The 26227-nt window shown below is 32.9% G+C and overlaps 3 protein-coding genes, 2 long non-coding RNA genes and 1 pseudogene across 11 annotated transcripts; 4 read left to right on the top strand and 2 right to left on the bottom strand.

The window, feature by feature from the left end:
* Positions 1-3: 3 nt before the first annotated feature.
* On the top strand, positions 4-477 carry LOC130497558 (uncharacterized). The gene is made up of 2 exons (XR_008936537.1): positions 4-117; positions 222-477. It is a non-coding gene; the product is annotated as an uncharacterized LOC130497558 (long non-coding RNA).
* A 2379-nt stretch (positions 478-2856) lies between these two features.
* Positions 2857-5681, bottom strand: LOC108833953 (uncharacterized). The gene is made up of 9 exons (XM_056990556.1): positions 5469-5681; positions 5170-5374; positions 4955-5045; positions 4552-4697; positions 4227-4470; positions 4029-4133; positions 3776-3958; positions 3502-3703; positions 2857-3422 (listed from the first exon to the last, which is right to left on the bottom strand). The coding sequence occupies exons 1-9, from the start codon at positions 5632-5634 to the stop codon at positions 2926-2928; spliced, it is 1839 nt and encodes a 612-aa protein (XP_056846536.1). The 5' UTR covers positions 5635-5681; the 3' UTR covers positions 2857-2925.
* Positions 5682-8674: 2993 nt separating this feature from the next.
* Positions 8675-11647, bottom strand: LOC108833952 (uncharacterized; annotated as a pseudogene).
* A 2260-nt stretch (positions 11648-13907) lies between these two features.
* On the top strand, positions 13908-14706 carry LOC108833951 (uncharacterized). The gene is made up of 2 exons (XM_018607334.1): positions 13908-14082; positions 14165-14706. Exons 1-2 carry the CDS (start codon positions 13908-13910, stop codon positions 14704-14706), a joined length of 717 nt encoding a protein of 238 aa, XP_018462836.1.
* A 719-nt stretch (positions 14707-15425) lies between these two features.
* On the top strand, positions 15426-16752 carry LOC108835858 (increased DNA methylation 3). 2 transcript variants are annotated; one of them, XM_018609081.2, is made up of 3 exons: positions 15426-15585; positions 16009-16196; positions 16301-16752. In XM_018609081.2, exons 2-3 carry the CDS (start codon positions 16019-16021, stop codon positions 16552-16554), a joined length of 432 nt encoding a protein of 143 aa, XP_018464583.1. In that variant the 5' UTR covers positions 15426-15585; positions 16009-16018; the 3' UTR covers positions 16555-16752. The 2 variants fall into 2 exon arrangements, with proteins under 2 accessions (XP_018464583.1, XP_056847285.1); XM_056991305.1 differs by having other exon boundaries at positions 15522-15586; positions 15974-16196.
* Positions 16753-21113: 4361 nt separating this feature from the next.
* On the top strand, positions 21114-23033 carry LOC108837489 (uncharacterized). 6 transcript variants are annotated; one of them, XR_008936406.1, is made up of 6 exons: positions 21114-21351; positions 21685-21784; positions 21880-21940; positions 22037-22097; positions 22175-22229; positions 22320-23033. It is a non-coding gene; the product is annotated as an uncharacterized LOC108837489 (long non-coding RNA). The 6 variants fall into 6 exon arrangements; XR_008936405.1 differs by having other exon boundaries at positions 22033-22097; XR_008936403.1 differs by having other exon boundaries at positions 21857-21940.
* Positions 23034-26227: the final 3194 nt, after the last annotated feature.

Raw genomic sequence — 26227 nt, 5'->3', positions numbered from 1 at the left:
GATCGTAAATTACTCACCTCTCGTTACACCGGGCAGCTAATTAATCTTTTTCTTGCATTGTTCTGCAAATATCTTTTGATTTTTGGTTTTCCAGCCAATTTGGCCTAAAAAAATTTGGTATTCAAACAAAATAAATAAATTACAAAATTCATAGGAGTCAATACAAAATGTGAAAGTGTTTAAATGTGTTTTGCATATTTTGTTTGTGGTTAATGTTGCAGTTGGAGTTAAGAGCTTGCATTCACTTAGAAAGATGATGAAGATAGAGAGGTTATTGAAGACGACCGCAAGCTCGTTGTGGATCCTCCTCACCACTAAAATGTTAGTAATTGTAAATGTAAACTAGATTTTGTTCCGTGCTTTGAAAGTGCCGATATTTTTCTTTGCAAATTTTATATAAATGTGTGAAGACGCGGATGTTGTTTGAGCCAATCAAAAAAATATTTTTTTTTGTTTATTACAGCTGATTTGATTTTACTCGAGTGAAAAAAACATGATATATTTATAGTAATCATTTTTGTTGATGAATTTCACAAAGTTTCGATGTAGGACATTTACACTTTATAAATATATTTCAAATATAATTACTGCGTTAAAGTTATAGAGATTTATGTATAAATTACTTCCTAATTTCGAAGATATATAATATTTTAAATCTTGTTAGATCCATAACATCTTGTTAACCTTAATTTATATTATATTTTTTATTTTTGAAATATTATTAAGGAAAAAAATAGCAAGAAAATAAGGAAATATATTTAGGGATTTATGTTCTTAAATGTCTAAAATACTCTTAATGAATGACACAAATTTTTTCTTTTCAAGTTTCAAAAAGTAAGTCAAATATTTGTAAATTCTTGTTTTGTATACTTTTAAGCTTTTATTCAAATGTGGGAAAGCATTTGGAGTTCAACATTGTAGAGAGTTGTTCATGTGTTTCACATGGTGGCAATATTCTGCTCGTTGAACTCGAAAACTTGACTAATAACCGGTTTTGAAGTAGGAAAAACGCTAATAAGAGCAACCTACCGTAATTTTGGCTACTCGGCACAATAAAACGGTAAATTTTTTTAACATAACTAAACTCTATTACTCAGATTAATTGCCGAAGAGTAATAAAAATAAATTGTTTAAAACCAATCAAAAAGATAGGTTTTGGGTTTACTACGGCCCGTATGATTTTACTAAATCAAAATAGCATGATATATTTATAGTAATCATTCTTGTTAATGGGTTCACAAACTTTTGATGTGGGACATTTACACTTCATAAATATAGAGATCTCAAATATATTTAATGTTTATTGAGATCTCCAGCATAAATTATTTCTTAAAATCTTGAGGATATATAATATTCGAAATCTTGTTAGGTCAATAAAATTTTGTTAATCACGATTTATATTATATTATTTATTTTTTTTAAAATATTAATAAGGTAACAAAGAACAATAAATCACGCAAATTTGTTAGGTGGTTTAATGTTTTAAAACGTTCAAATTACCATTAACGAATGATGCGTTTTTTTTTTGTAAGTTTCATACAAATGTGTCAAATATTTGTCAGTTTATGTTTTTTATAATATTAAAAATTTATTCAAAATGCAGAAAATATATTTGAAGTTCAATGTTTTAGAGAGTTGTTCATGTTTTTCACATGGTGACAATTTTCTCCTATTTGAACTTAAAAAATTGGCCGATTGACCGGTTTTGCAGCCAGAAAAACACTAAAGGAGGTCACCGCGAGTTTAGATACTCGACACAATAAATCAATAAAGATTTAAATGGTTGATTCAACATAACCAAACGCTATTATTCGATTAATTGTCGAATAATAAAAAAAGTTTTATTGTTTAAACCCAATCAAAAAGATAGGTTTTGGTTTTACTGAGGCCCGTTTGATTTTACTCAAGCAAAAGAGCATGCATATTTATAGTAATTACTTTTGTTGATGAGGTTAACAAAGTTTTGATGTGGGACAATTACACTTTATATATATAAAGATCCGAAATGTTTTAAATACTTATAAAGATTTTATGTATAAGTTATTTCCTAAGTTTTTTTGTTTCAATTCCGGAAACAAAGATCTAGTAAATAAGGGAATATATTAGGTTATTTAATATTTCCAGCATTAAAAAAAAAAACAATCGCCGACCGGAATTAAATTAGGAAATAGCGGTTTAATCTCAAACCAACAAAACGGTTAAGAATTAACCGGCGCGAAAAGTCGAAACCACCCTTAATAAAAGAGAAGGAAAAGCTAAACCGGTAGGGACAATTAGAGTAAAAAATCTGAAGTGTATCATGTTTTAATATTATAGATCTCATTGTTCCTTTTCAATCTCTATTACTACTTATACTATCCAGTTATAGCCACGATTCTACTCACCTACTACACAGTCTAAACAATACTCGATCAACTGCAGTGAAAACTTTTGCAATATACGTCAAAAATATATATAAAATCAACAACTCCGCGCAAGGACGAGGCTCCGCCTCTATATCAGTTGCTAATAATACATTTACAGTATATGAAATTTGAAAATGAAAAAAATCTGCACCTTTCAAAGTGCGGATCAAAATCTAGTAAAATATCAATACACACACGCTCATATCAGTTGATGATCATACACTTTTTTTTTGTCACTGAAACTTATATTAAGAGCCCAATTAAAGATCCGGCCCAATAGGTCCATTACATGATGGAGTTTCTGAGAACGGTCTTTGACAAAGCATCCGCCTCCTCGTTTTCTCTTCTACCAATATGAAAAAAAACTATTGAAACAAACACATAAGAGAGATCATGAATATCCTTGATGATCCCCAGCAATTCCTTCCTCTGAGTCTTGTTGTTGATGATATTACACACACACTCAAATTCAATCATTTATTGTTCAATAATGGATCAATGTTTACCCAGGCCAGTGAAATTAAAGATGGTTTGAATTACCGCTGGAAATGAGACCGAAACCAAGAGGGAACAACGGGTCATACAAATCAGAATCAGCGTTTACGGGCAACTGTTCAACGCGTTTGAACCAGCTCACTGGTAACTTTCCCTCAAAGTCATAATCTCCAAATATGACATCAGCCATTCCTTGCCCTTCGCTTCCAGGAAGCCAAGCAGAGACTACAGCCTCCGTCTTTCCAAGAACCGTCGGCTCAAGAACCATAGGCCGTCCTGAGAACAAGATCATTAGAGTTGGGACTCTCTCTGCAACTGTAGTTACAATATCACTCCCGTTGAAAGGTATTGTGAGTTCTGAATTATCCCCCATAGTCTCTGCATATGGCGATTCCCCAACCGCAACAATTGCATAAGAGAAGGCTTCGCTCGAGGCTAAAGATTCCTCCGAAGGATTTTTCTCATATATTACATCTGTTTGGTCTCCAACTATTGCTTTGATGGCATCCAAAAGCGTTGTGCCTACATTTTCAGACCAAAACAGATCCATTCATATTAAATTTTCTAACAACATTTACTACTAGCTGTTGCTTTAATTTACCAATCGTTATCCTTCCGCTTAGACCAGAATGTGCCTTTGTCCATCCCCCGCACTGGTAGCCAAGATCGTCTGCATGTGTTCCAGTGACTAAAATTCTTTTGGCATTGCGATCTAATGGCAGAAACGGTTTATCAACATGTTTGCCGTTCTTTAGGAGAACTAAAGACTTTCTAACGGCTTCACGGCCCAATTTTCTATGTTCCTAAAATGATGAAAAAAAACAGAGTCAGTCATCCCCTCCAATCAAATGACACTAATGTACAAGAAACCTCACCTTGCAGCCAACAGTACCCAATAAAGATCGGTCCGTGAGAGGATGTTCGAAAAGACCAGCTACAAACTTCACTCTGAGTATTCTTTCAACAGCATCATCAATCCGAGCCATGGAAACTTCCCCTGACTGCACCAGATCTGTTAGGTCATGTATGAACTGTTCGTACTTGAAAGGCACCATCACCTGCAATAAAATAGATTTAGTAACCTAATGCTCATTCATTCCTTACTCTGAAAATGTTTAAATAGTCTACCATGTCTATTCCAGCATTAATTGAGATCTTGACGCAGTGGCGGTAATTTGAACCAAATGGCTCGCTAAGCCGGTCCAAAGCTTCCCAGTCTGAAATGACAAATCCCTGGTAATCAAAGCAAAGGTGACCAGCTCAGTTCATACACACCTCTGGCTTGTTCAGATAATATTCCATTAATTAATCAAACTTTTGGTTGACCTTGAAACCTAGTTTCTGTTTGAGAAGCTCTGTCAAGAGGAAATAGTCAGAGTGGAGTTTACTTTCATTCCAGCTGGAGTAAGATGCCATAACAGTTGAAACTCCCTGAGCAAGACAGTTTAGATACGGAGGTAGATGCACTCTCTCCAATTCTTCGAATGACACGATAGTGTTCCCCTCGTTTGTGCCATTTTCGGTACCACCATCTCCAACGAAGTGTTTTGCACAAGCAACCACATTGTTTCTATCACATATGGAAAAATCCATGAGCTAGTGATGACATCAAAGTTATTAAATATGCATATGTATCAAGCCCTGTACATACCTTCCCGCAAGAAAAGGGTAACCATTAGGGTGTTCTTTAGGTGGCTCTCCTTGAAGGCCCGAGACAAGCGTTGTCAGATCACATATAGTGTCAGCATCTTCACTGTAAGACTCATAGGATCTCCCCCATCTTGGATCTCTCATAGCCTATCACACAGCTAAAGCTATTACAAGAAAATAGAGGACGAAGAGGTCTTGGTTCAGTGACAAAAAAAAAAGAGGTCTTGGTTTAACCAAGGTAAATCAAACACCCTAAATGATTATCATAAGGAATTTTCTTGGACGACAAGGAACCTACGGCTGAGAACCCTTTCTACCGATTATTTCATTCAATCTCTACTGTTTGGTTTCTTCTCATTAATGAAAACCCTTTCTACAAAAAAAAAAAAAAAAAAAAAACTTACGGCTACGCAAGGAGCAAACGCCCAGTGAGCACCCATGGCTCTTACTTCTAGTGCTGTTGCAGCCCCAATTCTTCTGATCAAATCTGCGTCTCTATCGAAATACCACAACGATTATCACATTCAACAACCATTTTCTTCAAATACTAGTACTAAGGTTTAGTTGGACCAACACTACTACTGTGCAAAATGAAAGAGAATGAGAATGGGGAACAGACCTGGTGGCTCCTAGGCCAATGTTGTGGGGGAAGATGGTGGCTCCGTAAACGTTGTTGTTGCCGTGGACGGCATCGATGCCGTATATTATCGGTATTCCCAAACGTGATGCCAACGCTGCGTTTTGGTAACCGTCGATCATATCAGCCCAGTCCGATGGCCTAGCGTCCTCGAACGGCCAACTTCCTCCCCCGTTCAGTACACTACCTGTAACTCCAAATCCATTGTAAGAAACTTTAGCATATTCAAAAAAAATTGAAATGATACAAAGTTTGTTCGTTGACCAAAATGGTGTGTATACCGATGAAGGAATTTGTGATGACGGTATGAGTAGTTACGGCGCGTTCGATCTGAGTCATCTGACCGATCTTCTCCGCCAAAGTCATTCGAGAGAGAAGGTCTTGAACACGCGCCTCCACTGGCGCGTCTGGGTTTCTGTAAACGCATGGTTCCTCTTTTCCTTCCATACTCTTTCTTTCTTTTTCTCCTTCTGTCAGAAGTTAACTACTTCTAACCTATTTGTCTTTCTTTTATATTGTTTTTGGCTTCAGTTTATATTATCATTTCGTTATCATTATATTATTGAACTATTCTGAAACAAATATAAACTTTTGAACCAATCATATAGTGGCACGTTACAGATTAAATTAACCTAAACACACAAGTCAGCTTAATTTAAACATTAGGTTAATACATACGCAAGAACCTTATCGCTATGACGCCATACGTATGCGATCATCATGGCTTCGATTGTTTTTTATTTCTTTCGTCAGCATTGAACTATTCTCAAATTATATAAAAACATTGACCTACACTAGTCCACTAGTTAGCTTAATTAAAACATTAGGTTCATAAACACGCCAAAACCTTAACATTACAGCACTACACATGCCTACTCAGATTGGTTGAACTACGTACCATTTGTTTTATGTTGAGCTTTAAGTTGAGCTTGTCACTTAAAGCACTTTAAATTTGCAAACACAAGGAAAAATCTGGGAGTTCTAAACAACTTGTCTTTTTGAAATGAGATTCTTTTATCTTATGTGAGTGTGTCATATCATAATCATCAGTTGTGTGACAGATTTGGTAGAATGGTAGTATGTACAGTCTAAGACATTTAAAAAAAAAAAAGTCTTAAGACATTGCACTAGAAGAAAAGAACAAGTATTCAAGAAGGGCTACAAATCAATTTTATGCATAACACAATCACTAGCCTAACAATCAGGTCCAAATAACTTTATATTGCTTAGCATGTTATTTCTCCTTGATAGATTTCTAGCCTGTTGACCACTCTTTCCTAAGTCATGTACACACCTGTTCGTGTATGATTCGTGTATGATGTAAGCTTGATAAGCTTAGAGCAAAGAGTGAAGAAGATAACGTTTTATATATTGATTTCTGCTTGGTTACAATGAGAATAGAAAGCTGAATATATAGAGAATAGATAGAGAGACATTAGGGCACAGCTCAGCACGCGACAACACACAGCTGGAGCGGATCAAATCTGTTACGGAGCTGCGTGACCTGAGCTGGAGGCGCCGTTACAAAGACCAGACTTTGTCGTCACTTAATGCAGTGGGCTTCGCGGGCTTGACACTTGACGAATGGGCTTTAGCTTCTTCCAAGGCCTCTGAAGTCTTTGGGCTTAGACACCCCCTTAAACTTGTGGTGGGAGCTGCCATAACACCAAGTTTGTCCCGCAACAGACAGAAAGGCTGTTGAGCCAAGGACTTGGTAAAAATGTCTGCTAGTTGCTGTGCTGCAGGGACTTGACTCACAACCAACGCACCTAGTGCCACACGTTCTCTAACATAGTGAAAATCGGTGTCAAAATGCTTCGAACGTGTGTGCAGAGCAGGGTTTGCAGTCAAGTAAACCGCGGAGAGATTGTCACATAACAGTTGAGGAGTGTCAGGAAGAGAAATACCCATTTCACCAAGAAGAGAAGCTAACCACTTTAACTCTGTAGCAGTGATGGAAAGCGTACTCGGCTTCTGTTGAAGAACGAGAGACAGTAGGATGTCGCTTAGCCGACCAGGAGATGATGTTAGAACCAAGAAAGGTGCACATACCCCCAGTGGATCGTCGTGTTTCACGACAACCGGCCCAGTCACTGTCGCTGAAGCCATATAACAGAAATCCTGTCTTGGTGTTTATGGTCAAGCCAAGATGAGAAGTGCCTTTAAGATAGCGTAGTATACGTCTCAGGTTACTGAAGTCGGCAACTGTAGGAGCATGCATCTTCTGGCAAACATAGTTAACCGCAAACTGTATGTCGGGTCTGGTCAAAGTGAGGTATTGAAGCTTGCCTGCTAAGCTCTGGAAATAAGTAGCTTGATCAAACAACTTATCTTGACCAATGACTCGATTAAGTTGCAGTGGAGTCACAACTCGCCATTCCAGCCGTTTCCAGAAGCTCTTTAGTGTACTTCTCCTGACAGAGGAAGAGACCTTCGTCGTAAGTCTTTACTTGGATACCAAGAAAGTAGTGTACTGGCCCCATATCCTTCATACGGAAGGTTCCATTCAGCGTGACCATTAGCTTCTGAATCAGAGTTTCATTGTTACCAGTAAGTAACATGTCGTCTACATACAGGAGAAGATAGATTACATCATCACCGCGTAGATAGACGAACAATGACGGGTCACCATGTGTGCAGATGAAGCCAAACTCGAGCAAGAAGGTGCTAAACTTATCGAACCATGCTCGTGGCGACTGGCGAACATGGTTCATGACTATAATCTCTCGGATAAAAGACAAAAGTTATTTTATTGTACTCTTCTGACAAAAACTCTAAATTCTGGATCAGATTCACCGGTTTATTTTGCAGTTTGTGGTCTCGTCCTCGAATAGATGTTTCCACACGCCATTTTTGACAGAAAATTGGCGTTTGAGAGATTCCTAAAACTGATATGCATCAGGAACATGACTCACTGTGGAACAAACAGGAAGATCGTATGTATCCAACCAACTATCATAGAGTTATCTGATGTCCAGCTAGCAAGGTCTGGCTTCGATGATGGTTTACGTATTGTGCCATCGACGAACCTAATCTTCTGCTTGGCTTGAAGAGAGTTCTAGAAATTGGTTGTCCATTCGGAGTAGCTGTCTCCTTTCAGAATCACTGGTGTAATCAATGATCCAGGATTATCGAAGGAATGTAGAAGGTGTATCCAAAGTAGTACGTAGTAGATGCAGGGGTAGACAAAGTAAACGAAAGAGTAGTCGTCATAGATGTAAAAGTAGAAGAAGCAGTAGCCATGATTGTACATGAATCAATGGCGATTTGTAAGAACTTGAATTATAATGCGGAAGCCAAAATAGGTCAGAGATTGTTGTGCTCTTATACCATGTAATAAATAGAAAGTCGTGTCTTCTATTGATGTACATTGTTGAATTACAAAGTAGTAAGTCCTAATTAATCTTAATCTCTAACTTAACATCCTTATATCTATATAATTCTACTAATTTTTCGAACAAAAGAAGCATTATTATATCAGCCAGAGTTTTGAAACAATTTCAACTAAGAAAAAATCCCATGAAATTTTGGAAAAAGTTACAACAACGACAACAAGTGGATAACATGTGCCCTTTTACTATGCCACTTATTTGCATGCGTTCCTCAATAAAATCACTTGAAACCAGTTTTGAGTTCTCCAAAGTATCTCTCAACTAAGACCAAAACCAAGAGGAAACAATGGGAAATACCCATTTGCATCAATATCTAGCGGCAACTGGTCTACGGTTTTAAACCAGCTCACAGGTAACTTCCCTTGGAAGTCATAATCTCCAAAAATCATGTCAGTAATCCCTTGCCCTTCGCTTCCAGGCAACCAAGCAGCGACCAGGGCCTCTGTTTTCTTAAGAACCCGCGGCTCTAGAACCATAGGCCGTCCTGAAAACAAGATCACTAGAGTCGGGATTTTTTCTGCAACCGCGGTTACAATGTCACTACCATTGAAGGGTATTATTAGTTCTGAGTTATCCCCTGGGGTCTCTGCATAGGGAGGTTCTCCCACAGTAACAATTGCATAAGAGAATCTTTTTGCCAAGGTTAAGGTTTCCTTTGATGGTGTTTTCTCATAGATCACTTCGGTTTTGTCTCCAACCGCTGAATTTATGGCATCTAGAAGTGTTGTGCCTATATTTGCAAACAATAATGTATATCATATCAAGACCATGTAACATATTCACTTGAAGTCACTTCCCAAACCATATAATACTATTACTAATTAGCTTTAGTTACCGATTGTGATCCTTCCACTTTGGCCATACATTGTCTTTGTCCATCCTCCGCACTGGAACCCAAGATCATCAGCATGCATTCCAACCACGAGTATTCTCTCGGCATTGCAGTCTAATGGCAGAAACCGTCCATGATTCCCGTTCTTCAGCAGAACTAATGACTTTCTAACAGCTTCACGCGCCAATTCTCTATGTTCCTAGCCTCATGAAAACACAGTAAAAATGACTTTGTGATGAGTTCTCAATCATAGTAGCACTTCGGTGTAAATGGCATTTGGTACAAGATAGCTCACCTTGCAACCAACAGTAGGCAGCAAATAGCGATCTGTGAGAGGAAATTCGAAGAGACCAGCTACAAATTTCACCCTGAGTATTCTTTCAACTGCATCATCAATGCGAGCTATAGGTACTTCCCCTGACTCCACCAAATCTATAAGGTCATGTATGAACTCCTCGTACTTGAAAGGTACCATCACCTGACAAGTACATTGATTCAAATAAACTTTTATTTTCAATCATCCAAGATAAAGAATTCACTACCATATCGATTCCAGCATTAATAGCGACTTTGATGCAGTTGCTGTAGCCTGAAACCGGTGGGCTAAGCCGGTCCAAACCTTCCCAATCTGAAACTACATATCCCTGACAAGCCAAAGGAAGAAAAAAATGATATCAAACGAACTCAATGAATACACCTATAGCTTATTTTAGATTATCTTCAGACGCAAGTAAACCTTGAACCCTAGTTTTTGTTTGAGAACTTCTGTTAAGAGGAAATAGTGGGAGTGAAGTTTGTCTCCGTTCCAACTTGAGTAAGAGGCCATAACGGTAGAGACTCCTTGAGCAATACATTTCATATGAAAGAATGGTGTTCCCTTCGTTTATGCCTTTGTCCGTACCACCATCTCCAACAAAGTGCTTGGCACACGCTACCACATTTTTTTCTATCACCAGATGAAAAAATTTCAGTGAGTGATGAGCACTGAACATAGTCAAGCCATAGTCATACCTTCCTGCAACGAAAGGGTAACCATTGGGGTGTTGTTCGGGTGGATCGCCTTGTAAACCCGAAACAACTGATGTCATCTCAGAAACAATTTTAGCAACTTCGCCATAGCTCTCATAGCATCTTCCCCATCTAGGATCTCTCACGGCCTTTAAGGACAACATGTCACTCAATTGACTAAGCAATAAAATATATTTAATATTCTCGCTAGTATATATAGAACTCACTGCGACACATGGAGCAAACGCCCAGTGAGCACCGCACGCTTTTACTTCAAGTGCCGTTGCAACTCCAATTCTTCTCACCAAATCTGCATCTCTATAGAGGCATCACAAGAAGTACAGGTGTCATTGCACTAATAGTAACCAAACACATCTCTACAGTTGTCATTGCACTAAATAGTAACCAAACACATCATGGCCATATAGTAGATACATCTACCTTGAACACAACCAGTAGCTAGTAACATATACTCCAGCTACCACTAACATAAATAGCTATCACTATATTGTGAGATTTAAGCAATATAATCACAACTTCACCAGATTAAGTTACGTTAAATCAGTGAGGGAGAGTCTTATCCGAGAACAGTCAACCATATTAATTAAGTCAACCCCATTATTTGTATTTACAAATCAGACCTAGTGGCTCCAAGGCCAATGTTGTGGGGGAAGATGGTGGCGCCATAAACATCATTGTTGCCATGAACGGCATCGATGCCATAGATGATTGGGATTCCCAAACGCGACGTTAACGTTGATCGCTGGAAACCGTCGATCATATCCGCCCAGTCGGAACACTTTGCGTCTTCAAAGGGCCAACTCCCTCCGGCCGCGTTGAGTACACTACCTGTGTAAACCATAATCCATAAGCAGTATTAATTTTAAGACAAAAAAAGACCTAAAAGTAGAAAGTTTGTTCGTTGACCAAAACAAAGAGATAGTGGTTTGTGTATACCGATGGAGAAATCTGTAATGACGGCGGGAGATGCTACGCTGCGTTCAATCAGAGTCATCTGGCCGATCTTCTCCGGCAGAGTCATGCGAGAGAGAAGGTCCTTCACACGCGTCTCGACTGGCGCGTATGGGTTCTTGTAAACGCTTGTCTTCTCATTGTCAACCATATTTGTCTTCTACCTCTTCTGACAATTTCATCTTTTCGCTATATATAGCCAAGATAGAAGACACGTGGTTGCTCATTTGGTCAAGACACCGGATCCAAAGCTTCTGATGTATTGTAAGAACAGAGCATCAGTAAGATTGAGTCTCTACAATATAATTTATTTAAGTTAAATTTTGGTGGTTGTGTTTTTATTAAGAGTCTGGTGTAATACAGTTGTATAGTATATAGTTTGGGTGAGGTCAGCTTGGTGTTTTGGTTAAATGTTATTGGTAATCAAAATACATTTTGATTTGTTAAATGAGGTTTCCTATATTTTGTGCTTTGAATAATTAGTTCGTGGGTCTTAAAATTAAGTATCATTTGCTGACACCAAAATTTAATCGACTTTGATTATTCATTTACAAATACAGTACTTTTCCAATGTATAAGGTTATGTTTCGAGGGGAGTTGTGTTTGCAATTTATGCGAATTCAGATTTTTAAGCTCTTGCTTTTGTTGAGTCTACAACAGTTTGAGCAACTATGCACTACAAGTTGGTGATTATCTATAGTTTGTGTAGTTTCTTTGTATTTTTTGAACTGCAGGATGTTAGTTTAAAGCTGTATTGAATCTGAGTTTTGCTAATGTTTGCTAGTGTTAGTCTGCACTAAGAGTTCTTTGAATTTTATACGAAGTTGATTTAATTAGCTAAAGCAAAACAGTGAATATTGTAACGTCAAATAAAAGACTGTTATATGAGTTATTCAAGAGTTCAACAGGGTGGTTAGAGCCTTAGAGGATGGAAGTTACTTGGGGTTGAAGAAAGTTATTTCATGAGTAAGGCTGGCATTTTTGTAACTTGATATCTTACTTTCCGTTGAACTTTTTTATCCACAATAATTGTTATTGTATATTTTTTAGAAAATGGAATTAAGATAAAGTTCAAGTATTTTGAGATGGTTATTGGCTGAGATATGTGTTATTTATGATCGAGTTATCCATGTTCTTTATAATACTGGTGCTTACCCTCGCGCTTGATGGAATTATTGTTTTACATGAAGGGCGTAGAGATAGTATTTTCTAATGTGAATATGGAATTTGTTGCTGATTTATAGTGGGGATAAAGAGTTGTGATAAATTTATATATTAGCTTTTGTTTTTGATTTATTTTTTTGACTTGAACTATCATTTGATCTAGTAAAATAGACTATGGAATAAAAAATCACAAACGTAAATTAGCTATAAGAAAAATATATTTTATTTTGGAAAAATTTTATGTTTACCATTTTATTGTTATCATTATTCATGTTTACTACTCCATTAAAAAAAACATTTTTAAAAATATATTCTTCATTAAAAAACAAAAAACTCTTATACTCTTTTTCTCTATTAGATATAATAAATGTCAATTCTCCTAAATAGTTGCTGATTTATAGTGGGGATAAAGAGTTGTGATAAATTTATATATTAGCTTTTGTTTTTGATTTATTTTTTTGACTTCAACTATCATTTGATCTAGTAAAATAGACTATGGAATAAAAAATCACAAACGTAGTTTGGATATTATTTTATACCTTTGCGATTGCACTTGTCTAAAGTGAATCCTCTATTCTTCAAAATTTTGTGTGGGAAGATGTGCATCGTCGACACATTGTTGGAGATTATTTATTTCAAAAATATTTGTCACATTTTTTATGTCATTTCCTTCTAATAACTGTAATTCGTATGCGGCATATTTCAAATGAGTATATTTCTAAGTTTTAAAATGGGTTTAACATGTACTCTCATTCGTTTTCATATATGTGCTAATGTATTGTGTATATTTAAATACATCTTCTTAAGAATCTATACTATTATTTGAGAAATCAATTTGCTTATGCGTCATATTTTCCATGATTTTAGGTATTTGACTTACTATATAATTAAAAAAAATTATATTAATAATATTAGAATATATTTTATATTTGATTATAAGTTAATATGGTACATTACTAAAATTAAAAAAATAGAAAAATAAGATAATTGTCATATAGATATATTGTTGTTATCTGGAAATGATATTTTCTATTATAAAAATATTAAAACATAGAATAATTTATAATTAAATATTAATAAGTCTGGTGATTACTCGGTTAAATCAAGGTACTGGTTAGCAACACATGATGATACAGAGAATCAAGTTGAGCCACCTCCTGGAAATCTCAGCATCAAAATGATGATATGGAAGTTACCAACAGCACCGAAGCTGCAACATTTTCTATGGAAGATGATCACTAGTTCTTTACCATTAGGGAGCAATCTACAGCGTCGTCATGTTACAAATTCTATCAAATGTCCCCACTGTTTTCAAGAGGAAACAACTGACCATTTGTTCTTTGAATGTATCTATGCACAACGGATATGGAGAGCCTCAGGTCTACCACACAATGTTCTTCTTCAACCACAAATGGCCTTTGAAGACAAGCTTACTGCGCTCATACAACAAGTTCCAACACTTCCAGAACATCTACGACACCTTCCATGGTGGATCCTCTGGCGAATACGGAAATGCAGAAACAAGATGTTCTTCCAAAACTTTGACGAACAACGCTACAAGCAGCATACTTTGATACAAAAGAATGGTTAGAAGAATATCAATTCTTAGACGCTGACAATACCAGAAGGAGTCAAAACAGGAATGTGGAAGCACAGCAACACAAATGGATCCGTCCACCAGCTGGATATACAAAATGCAACTATGATGGAGCATTTAGTAATACAGAGAGAGGAGCGAAAGCAGGATGGATAATAAGAGATGACATGGGAATATTCAAAGGAGCAGCAAATGCCACAACACGTTATCCTAAAACGGCTTTGGAAAGAGAACTACAAGCTCTGTTATTTGCAATGATGAACTGCTGGAGTAAAGGACATCGCAAAATTCTTTTTGAGGGAGACAATATCAATGTGTTGAAGCTGATCAAAGGAGAAACTATAAACATTGATGTCATCAACTGGATCAAGGATATTAGAAGATGGGCTACTAAATTTGAAGACGTTCAATTCTGTTGGGTGAATCGCAAAGCAAACATATGTGCAGACATTCTTGCTAAACAAGTCATCCCTTCTTCATCACCATTTCGTTACTTTTCTTATGTCCCGATGTTTTTAAGGGATGCTTTGTCTAATGACTACTTTGATTATTAATAAAATCAGATTCTGAGTAAAAAAAAATATTAATCAATCAAAAAGTGATTTTGTTGATTTTGTCATGTTTTCCATGGTTTTAGGTATTTTTGTTTATTATATAGTTAAAAAGAATTGTGTATTAATAATATTAGATTATAAGTTATATTAGCTAATTGATTATAAACTAATATGATAAATCATCAAAATAGAAAAATTTTAATAAAAAATTAAAATTCTTTTATATATATATAACCTCTATTGAATGGTTAAAACAAATATTTTTGCTTTATTAATATTTAATTAAAAATATTTTTATATCTTAATGTTTTATAATTAAAATATTATTTCTAGATAACAACAATAATATATATATATATATATATACTAATCAATCAAAAATATTTTTATTAGATATTTTCTAAAATATTTTTAATATATAAGTGATTTCAAAAGTTTATCACAATAATAAACATATATATTTTAATGAAACTTTTTATCATATACATATATATATTGATGTTTGATTTAAACTTTTTGTTAAAACATAATAATTATTTATCATACTAATTTTTGAATCAATAAGACATAAATTAATAATTTTTATAAGAAAATTATGTCTGCTTGTGCAAATAAAACATCTAGTATCAGATATTTTTGGGTTAGTTAAAATTGTTTAAATTTTCAATATGTATATATATTTTTTACAGTGTGATATTTTGGTTACACGGTGGCTTAGCCAGGTTGGCCAACAATGTACTTGACACGTGACCTCTATGGAATAGTTATTTTAACCAGCTAATTTATTTGGCTTCTTCCTCCTCCACCGGTTAAACTAAATCCACTGACGATAGTCAAGGCCGAAACAACATCATCGAAGACTCACCGGAGATCGCTACGGTCGGTACCCTACAAACATCTCCTCTTTTTTTTTTTTGCTTATAAGCTCGAGTGACTTCGTTTTCGCCACGAGAAATTTCCTAGAGCTTCAACTTAGAGTGGAGATTAGACTTTTACATCTTCTTTCTAGATGTTATCTTTCCCCAATTCGTTTTAGGGTTTTTCAACTCGGATCAAGATCTCAGATTCATCGCCGTTTATTTCTAGGGTTTAATCGGACAATCCCAAACTGAATTGAGCTTTAGATTGTCAATTAACTCATCCCTACATCTTATCATCATCATTCAAGAGATGGGTCCATCGAAAGTTTTAATATTTTCTTGTGAATGGTAGAAAAATTGGGGTTGTTTGATTGTTTATTTTTTTGTTTGTTTATCTTCCTTAATAGATTGGTTTGTGTTCTGTCCCTTGTGGAAAGCACAGACTCAACACCATGAACCCTGAGAATCATCAGACCACCACCACTCACTCGAAAGTCATCTCACATGTCTTTTTCACCGGTACCGCCAAGCAAGGCAGTGCTGGGCCACCCCTTGGTCTTGTCGACATTGGTGTGAGCGACATTGCTTACATCTTCAGAGTCTCTCTCCCTGGCATGGCCAAAAATCAAGGTTAGCTTTCAAATTTTCTTTTTTTTTATGTCCTTTCAATAATACCACCATTGTTTGTAAGAACGGTGACCCTAAATGCTGTCTTCTTCTCATCTCTTAACTAGATAAGATCAAATGTGAGATTCAGAGAGAGGGAAGAGTATGCATACAAGGAGTAGTACCTGAGATTGCCATTCCAAGTGATTCAGGGTGCTTATACAGAATGCAAGTGCAGCAGCTCACCCCACCTGGTCCCTTTTCTATCACGTTTAATCTCCCAGGACAAGTGGATCCTCGCTTGTTTTCTCCAAAGTTTAGACCTGATGGGATCTTCGAAGTTGTTGTCGTCAAGCTCGGTGTACGCATCCCAACGTCATAGCTCGGTTCTTTGACCATTTAACTAAGTTATGTTCGATTGTTTTGTGTAGAAACATGTTCATAGTGTTCCCGATTTCTTGAAGATGCTCTTGAACTGTGAAAGTAGTTAGATTTGAAACTGGTACTGTTTTGAGCAATTTAATACTCCCTCCATTTTGACATTTTAAATTTGCTTATAAATTAAAAATATTCAGCTTTATACATTTTAAAAATAAAAACATTATTAACTATATACTTAATCATAATTTAATCAATAAAATAGCCTACAAAATATAAAGAGTAATATTATGGAAAACTAATAAATTTCACATTAAAATTTTATAATGTCATACAATTTGAAACAATTATTTTTCTAAACTCATTTATATAAAAACGAAGAGAGTATGGACTTTACAAAAAAAAAGTAACATAATGTTTGGACAAGCATTATCTCTATAATATTATTTGAGAAATCAGATTCACATGTGCTATTTTCACGTTGATTATTAAAATGATTAATTACAATGATAATTTTAGTTAATAAATTTAATTATTAAAATGTCATTATTAATATATTTTATTTAACTTTCTTTTTAATACTTTTCCAAATTACCTTATTATCAAAGACAATATTTTCATACAAATATATATAGCATTATAAATTTAAAATGTAATTTAATAAATACAAATTTCCTTTTATATAAATCAAAAGGAATTTAATATAAGAAGAATGCTCATGTTTTTTTTAGAAATATCTTGTTGTGGGATATTTTTTTAGAAAATGTTATTTACAAATTTTCACGTTAGTAAGAACATCTTAATAAAAACAAATTTCATTTTATATAATCAAAAGGAAATTAATATTAAAATTTTTCTCTTGTTAGTAAGAACATTTTGCTGTTGAATATTTTATTTCCGAAAAAAAAATCTTATATACAGATTTTTTCTCATTAGTCAAAAATATCTTAATCGCTATTTAATTTTATTTTTAATCATTTTCCATATCTATAATTTTATTTTAATTAAAATTCTCAATCCTAATAATGTATAATATCCATATCTCTATATAAATAAACAGCCAATTTTGTAAGTTTAAACCATCAACACAAATACTTCAATATCCAACATTATATCTTATTACTAAAAGTCATGTATTTTCTCTGTAAAAAATCACACCTATCGTTTTTTTTTAAATAGATAAAAATCAAATTAAATATCATAATTGACTATGTAACTGAAGAAAATTTCAAATAATCCAGTTACCTACATGTTATTGAGGCAGCCATTATAACATGCAAGAGAGTCAGTTAAAAGGTTTTAATACCTATATGATGTTTATTACTCCATCAAAAACAAGATTTTTTTTTTTTTTTGACAACAATGAATTACTCTACCGTGATTCCACCGGTTCAGAAAGCCAAATCGGGGGAATCGAATCGACATATAACATAGCTGATGGTGAATTCCTTGCCCCATGAGCAAGCTTGTCCGCCATTGTATTTTGCGCTCTTGGAATATGTCTGTTCTTGAAATTAGGGAAGAAAGTCTTTACTTCGTTGAAATTCCTCCGTATGTGTAGTAAATGCCAGCCATTCTTCGGGTGAGGATGTGTGGATATAATTTCCATTTGGTGTTAGACTTTACAAAAAAAGTATCAGATATGTTGTTTACAAAGAAGTTATAAAAAAAAAATAAGTAGTTTTAATTGAATTTATGTTTATGTATCTAAAAAATATTTGAGTATTTTTAATTAACAACTTCCATTAAAATGATATTCTTCACTTTGATTATTTTGAGTGTAGTGTCAGTATTTAGATAATGCAATTTTAGACTAATCTTAATAATAGTTTTTCAATTTTGGATTTTTTTAGTTTATAAATTTCTTAAGTGATTTACAAGTTTTCAACAATTTATAAAGCCCAAGCCCGATAATAAACTAAAATAAAAAATGAAACTATAATGATAAACCATTCAAACAAAAAGAAACTAACTACACCATATTAAAGTTAAATTAGAATTAAAAAAACAAATATTATAGAAAAATTAAATATTTTTAAAATCAAGTATATGCTAAAACATAATCTCCTAGTCTATATTTGCGAAGTGATTTTGCCACATGTCCTCTTCAGAATCAGTTTCGCAAAAAAAATATGACATGTCTACTAAATTTGATGACATGGCATATGAAAAATATGACATGGACAACTATATTTAATGTAAATTTATATTTTTGGTAAATTTTTTAGAATATAGTAATAACTCATATATTACATTTATGTTGATTATATTTTTGGTAAACTTTTTAGAATATGGTAATAATTCATAGATCCTCATTAAAATAAAATATTCAAATATGAACACTACTAATTTTGAAATCTTATTTAATTATATTTTTATAACTATACATTTTATTACTTTAAATTTCCGAAATTTTATAGAATTTTTAAAATTTATAAAAAAAAATAAACCTAAAATCACTAATTTCTTATATACTTACAAATTTTATAAATATTGTTTAGCTATACTTTTTCAAAATTATCATTATTATATCATTTTTATTAATTATGTAGTAATAACTCATATATTACATTTATGTTGATTTATATTTTTGGTAAAAAAATTCGAATATGGTAATAACTCAAAGATCCTCATTAAATAAAAATATTCAAATATGAACATTGCTAATTTCGAAATATTATTTAATTATATTTTTTATAACTATACAAATTTTATTACTTTAAATTTTCGAAATTTTATACAATTTTAAAAAATTTATAAAAAAGTAAACGTAAAATAATTAATTTCTTATATATTTACAAATTTTATAATATTGTTTAGCTATAATTTTTCAAAATTATCAGTTTTATATCACTTTTTGTTAATTATATATAGTTGATCTCTATAATATTATTTGAAAAGTCAGTTTCCTACGTGTCGCACTCACGTTAACTCTCACGGTGGTTAATTACGATGATACCATTAACGAATCAAATATATCTAATTATCATTATTAAACATTTATTTATTTATTTTTTTTCTATTTAGGTTTCCTTTTTTTCCTTCAAATAACCTATATATAAAGAAAATATAGTAATTTAAAAACGAAAATATCTTTTATATATAGTGTAATTCATAATAAGGAAATTTCACAAAATAATCTTAATTTTAAAGTAAAAAAATATAATCTTCCCTTTTTAAAATAATCTTCACAATATAATATATATTTTTAAAGTATTAAGCATTTTATTTAAAATAATATATTTCTCATATTATTACAAAATAATTTAAATAGCATAAACTAAGATATCTTTAATGAATAAAATTTAATTTAATCTTTTTATGTTCCCTTTTATATTTTTCAAATAACATGTATGATAAAGAAAATATTTATAAACTTAAACCGAAAATAATTTTTATATATAATTTGATTTCATAAATAGGAAATTTTAGAAAAATAATCTTGATATTAATATAAAGAACTAATATTCCTTTTTCGAATGTATCAATTATATTTTCATGCAATTTCATACCTATCATCATTATATTTTTATAATTTTATTTGTGATAATTATCATATTCCAAATTACCAAGTACTATAAAATTAACATAGGTATAGGCTATTTACAAATAGTCAATTCATAAATATATATACACATCTAATATGAAAACCAAACTAATGCAACGAATACAATGAATATGATTTAGTTGAATAAGACTAGAAATAGTTATACTTGAATTTAACGGAAATATATAACACAATATACCCACAAATGAGTAACTAGACCAATCCAAATTATTTTATACAAAGTCAAACAATAAATAAAAGTAATATATTATCATTTATTCTCAACATTTTACTAAATAAATATGAAATTCTCAAATTATACTACAAATATATTAACCAACTATTACAATTAAGATGTAATTTTGAACCGATCAACACTTTAGTTTACTTTTACTATTTAATTTTTAAAACAACATATATTAAATTATACACAATCCGACAAATATATATATATATATATATATATATATATATATATATATATATATATATATAAATTTAAGGCAAGAATCAAACTATATAAAAATAACAAAATTAATCAAAATTTTAATCTGTATAACAAAATATCTTAGTTGAATCGTAAAAAGTAAATGTTATATAATATATCCAAATAATAACCAAACAGTCGAGATATTATATATCCAAAATTATAATCTAATTAAAATAACGCAAAGTTATTTAAAACAAACCATGCATATTGATTACACTATAAATAACAGAATAATTTAAAAAATTAAAAAATATTAATAAACTATCATAGTGTAAATAAAATATTATAATGTATTTACTATATAAATATTTATATTCGTGCATGAGCACGGGAAAATCACCTAGTCTTAACTAATAAAGTAGGCTTTTTTCCTCCTTTGGGGAGAAAAACGCCACGTGTCCTTCCTTTATGTTAAAATGGGCTTCGCATTAACTTAATTTGGGCTGGGTATTTTGTTATTACATAAAACAATAGTCCAGTTCTATTGAAAAGGGAAGGGTTTATTCTTTGCGACGTCATCGTTTAGTCGTCTTCTTCCATCTAGGATTCTAGAATTCATCGTCATACAAATCCTGATGAAACTATAGGCCGAGCTTCGTACGCGCCGGTTCGTTTTGGATTCGTCTCATTAAAAACGTTACTGATTCATCAAGTTATCGTCATAAAGAAGCATCATTACTCCTTCAGCACACAACTAGCAAACAATCAATCATTCAATGCTTCTTTTTCCTCTTCCAGACGGTGTTTATTCATCTATAAAAAAGGTCTAACTTCATTGCTTTTGATTTTGGGATTCAACTTTTTTAGATTTGTTTGAAAGTCTATTTTGTGATATTCATCACTTTCTCCCTTTTAAGCATTATAAAACGGAATAGCGGCAAAGAGGATGTTGATTTTTTGTAAGTATCTACTTTTAGTTTAGTTTCTGATTGGTAGCTTTCTTACAAACTTGCACTATGATCTCAACTTGGAAAGTATGTTGGCGAAGTTTGATATTGAATCACTGTACAATTCCAGTTTGATGTTGGGTGTTGCTTTTATGATTCAGATGCAAAAGTACATTTCATAATTTTTGCTTCATTCTATTGATTTTGCAGAATGATAACTGCAGTTTCATGGATACCTAAAAGGTCATGCCTGATGATATTGAGCCTCCTTCTAAGGAGAATATCAAGGAGCTAGCACTCTCAAGAAAGGGTGAACTCTTTTCCCTTTTCTGTTTCTACAGGATTTTTTTAATCACCCTTAGATTTGTGGTTACATGAACAGCATGATATATGAGTGTCCTGCAGAGTGGTGGAGTTGCTCATGTCAAGGCTGTAGCCAAATCTTTTGGAATACATGTTCAAAAAGGTTTCTTCTTTCTCTTCACCATAAGCAACCATGGTTTTAACTCAGTTGGGAGAAGAGTTTCTAAACCAAGTTCATAATACACGTTGTTGAAGCTAGGTCTAAAGGATTACAAGAAGAAACTGCTAACAGATCCTACATTGCCAGTGCTCACCGACAGGTACACATATTATCTTGAAAGTTTCATTTGTGTATCTAAGACTGATGTGTTGACGCTTTTTTGAAATATGAATGAAGCACGCTAAGAGATGTGATTAAGGGCCAAGGCTTCTGATACCGACCATATCCAGAGGTTTGAAACCAACTTCTCTGTTATTTTCATAGATGAAAGACTGGATGTGTTAAAAATACTAATTGGAGTTCTCTGTTGTTTTGAGTGCAGTGTCCCTGATATAAAGGGCAAAAAGGAATAAAGTGGTTTTAATATATGGTCTATCACCAGAATCAATCAATCTGCTTTGACAGTAAGGATCTTCAAACACATAATGTAACTTTTTTTTTTCAGACACAGAAATACTAATCAGCTATTGTCTTACAATGATAATACTCAGGACAGAGAACAAAATGCTGTCTTAGATATATTGTTTCTGCGTTTTCTGGTTACGGTCATTAACTTATTATGCCTATATATGATGTTATACCGAAGCTATTAATCATTCTCTGATTTCAGAATGTAATGTTCGTTTTTACCAGAAGGAAAGTCAAACTTCCTTTGGAAAAAGTATGAGTGAAAACTGCTGCTCCATAGCAAGTCCCTTTGCAAATTCAAATTACCCAAGAAAATTCCACCTGCTCAAGAACCTAGCAACCTAGAGGAAGAGTGGATTCAAGGAAAGGCGAGGTGAAAAATGCAATTATGGAGTTTCATTTTCATGGTCCAAGAATGTATTGCAGACTGGTTGTATTGGTGTCCCCAAATGACTAGGAATAGTGGCATTAGTAGACAAAATTTTGTTCCTTCTAGCCTATGACCAAAATGCTTAGGTTTGTGTTACTCCTACACCTAATACCTATACCTCTGTGTTCTCAGGAGATGTATTGTATATCGGCACTAAATTCTTCTTCTTATCATTCTATTTATTTTTTCCTTCTGTAATTGTTAGTTAATACTTAATAGCTCTCATCAAATAATACCACATGCTTTTCTTCTTTTTGCTCTGAATAAATCAGGTATGTTATAGTTTGTGACACGTGCTTTTTAAAAAAGTCTAAGGGCAAGTTAATCTTAACCAGTGGAAAAGAGAGATTAAGATCCGAAAACTATGTTCCGAAAAAAAATCACGATCTGAAAACACTAATAGTTACAATTGTAAAAATTATGAACATATACATTTATATTATTCATATATATATATATATATTTGATCAAAAGTTGTCTTCTCAACAATAATTTCAGCTCAAAGCCCATGTCAGTCATAGTCGATGATTTTAGTTTTGAACTGAACCACCGGTGGTTTTTTTTTTTGACAAAGGAACCGCCGGTGGCTTCAAGCGAGGAATAATGTGAATCAGTTTCTCCGGAGCACTACAACAAATATAACACAAGAAACGCACATTGATCGTCAGCATGAAACCGATAATGTCTTGGGATTTTTGAAGAATGGTAACTTGACTACTACTCATCTCATGAATTCACAAAAATATGAATACAATCGGAGTCATTTCCGGAACACTATCAATCCACCATCAAAATGTGAAGTGCGTGGAAGTTGCTAATTATAACACCAAGCTAGATTTTGACCCGCCCATAAAAGGGCGGGTATATTTTTTATTTTAAATTTAATTTTTGATATATGTTTTTTTTGATTATATTTGTATTTTCTTTGTAACTATATATTTCATATAAATCTTAATCAAATTATATTTTACTAAATAATAGCAATTTTAAAATTGATCCAGTATATGCATGGTTAAGGATGTGTTACGGGTCGAACCGGCTCCGCTGACCCGCCAACCCGTTAGATTTTCAATTTTGTTTTGGTCAAAAATCTTATCCGCACAATCCGCAAACAAATAATTGTATACCCCCCTATTCTTCCTATTTAATTTTGTGGTTATTCGTGGGCTATATATTTCTTTAGAAAAAAAGTGATGTTAAAAAAAACGGATAACAAAATCTAACACAAAACAAATTCCTAATAATACCTTTGGGCTACGTAAAAATCTTGATACAAAACCCACTTTAGTAACTGATTTATCCCGAAATATAAAACTTACGTAATGGTTAGATGAATAATAAAGAATAATAAGGGATCGCAGTTAGACTTCGTATATATAGTTAGAATCAGTTATGAAATCTTTTTAAACTAAGTCCAATTGCATAGAAAATAATAATCATAACTTTTTTAAAATTGGACCCAACTATAATCAACATGACATGTTTCTGTTTTAATGTTATTGATATTAATATATAGTATAAGCTTTTTAAATTAATATCTTTTGTAAATTGTAATCAATACCAAAAATAGTGGAGCTAATAATATATTCTTTTAGATTTTCTTTTAAATTATTACAACACTATTATTTGATATAAATTCTTTGCTTCACATAAAAACATGAATAATCTTTTGAAATCAAAACTAAAGTATCATAGTCTAGTTTTGAGAAAATCAAAACCAATAAAATGAACCCAAATTGCAAATATTAGGCAAAACACAAATCTTTGAAAAGAGTACAGCCAACCATAACCTTCTCATATATAAAGAAACTGATCATCGATAAGAGAGAGGGAAAATGAAAAGGTCCATCTATGTTAACCATGTTCTGAATACAGACTTCTCCTAGCCACACACAAGTATTTAAGCTCCACGTTCATCATCCTAAAATTGATAAAACCACAGTCTTAATGGAAATTTATAACATATTGACATTCGTTCATCACCAAAGGTACTAACAAATTGGTTCAACAATCTTACACAAGAGATTAACAAAAGGAACTAAGACAAAACATACTGCCATAAACCGAAGGTCCAAGAATGACAACCTCATATCTCTATATCCAAACACCTTTGATCCCAGCCTGTATGAAACCTGTATATCCAAATGTTTGCTTGGAGCCAATCAAGTTGCAACCGAAAATACCAGAGATCTGTTGAAAAAAGCTGCAGTCTGCAGAGTTTTCCAAGTACGGTCCTTCACTCTGAGATTTAGATGAGAGTTCATTCACCTGCCGACGTAATCGCTGGTCCAAAGTATTACCACACGCTAAACTTTACGAAACTTTAGTCTCCTTGTAAACCTGAAAGTACCTTTGAGATCACTTTTAATGGAAGTGATTCTCGTATCAATTCACATGACCTTAATTAATAATGAAATAGAGATTCTAGAAAATATTGATCTCTCAACGTCCTTTGACTTGCAAGAAGACAAACACAAAACCCCCTGAAACACTAATTGAACCTCAAACAAAACCTCGGTCGTCAACTGAGAGGCACTCTTAGAAAAATCACTTTCTTAATCAACTCGTCGTGCAAAACGTCTAACTTTGATCTTCGTCTTCATCAAAACCTCAGACATATCATCTCTTCGCAATCACCATTAAAATCGTTCCGGACACATCGTCAAAATACACGGGGGTTACCTTTTTCAGGAGAAGAGCATGTGTTTTGCCCTGACATAATCAATCAAGATGCATGAACGACTTGGTGAATTGTAATAGTTTGTCTCTGTTAATCAATCGTTGATATTATCCTGAGACAGAGTAGATATGATGTTTCTGAGATTTCTGATATCTATACTTATATAAGATGATATCACGATTGATATTAGGGTTGCAAGTTTTGTAATGGTGTATTGTTTACAGATAAGTTGTGATTCAAGTTATTAATTTTGTTAACATTTGATTAAAATGATCAGGTTAGTTAAAAAATAATATGATATAATATAGTGGAATATGTTTGTCACGTTTTGTTATATTAAACAGGGTAAGACCAAAAAAATTTAAAAATGAAAAGGTCCAAAACAACTTGCATAAGTCGATTTTTCACCACTGCTTCCCTTTTAATAGTGTAGATGATATATTCATGTATCAAACTATCAAATACATTACACAAAATCTTTACTTTTGATTCGAGAAAGTTGCAAGATTAAAGAGTCTCCGAATTAGAAAAAGATTTTACTAAATACATATTCAAAAATTATACTAGGTATACTTTATTAATGTTTACTAAATATTTTACATACATACTTTTTAAATATAACACGTGTAGTATTAACTTACCCTTTTATAAAATGAAAATATATTATAAACTGAAAGAAACAAATATTATAAAACATCATTTGTTGTTACAT

The sequence above is a fragment of the Raphanus sativus genome, chromosome 7 (assembly GCF_000801105.2).
Source record: "Raphanus sativus cultivar WK10039 chromosome 7, ASM80110v3, whole genome shotgun sequence".
In the NCBI taxonomy this organism is placed as follows: Eukaryota; Viridiplantae; Streptophyta; class Magnoliopsida; order Brassicales; family Brassicaceae; genus Raphanus; species Raphanus sativus.
The sequence above is the reverse complement of the archived record's forward strand: the minus strand, read 5'-3'. Positions and strand labels throughout refer to the sequence as shown.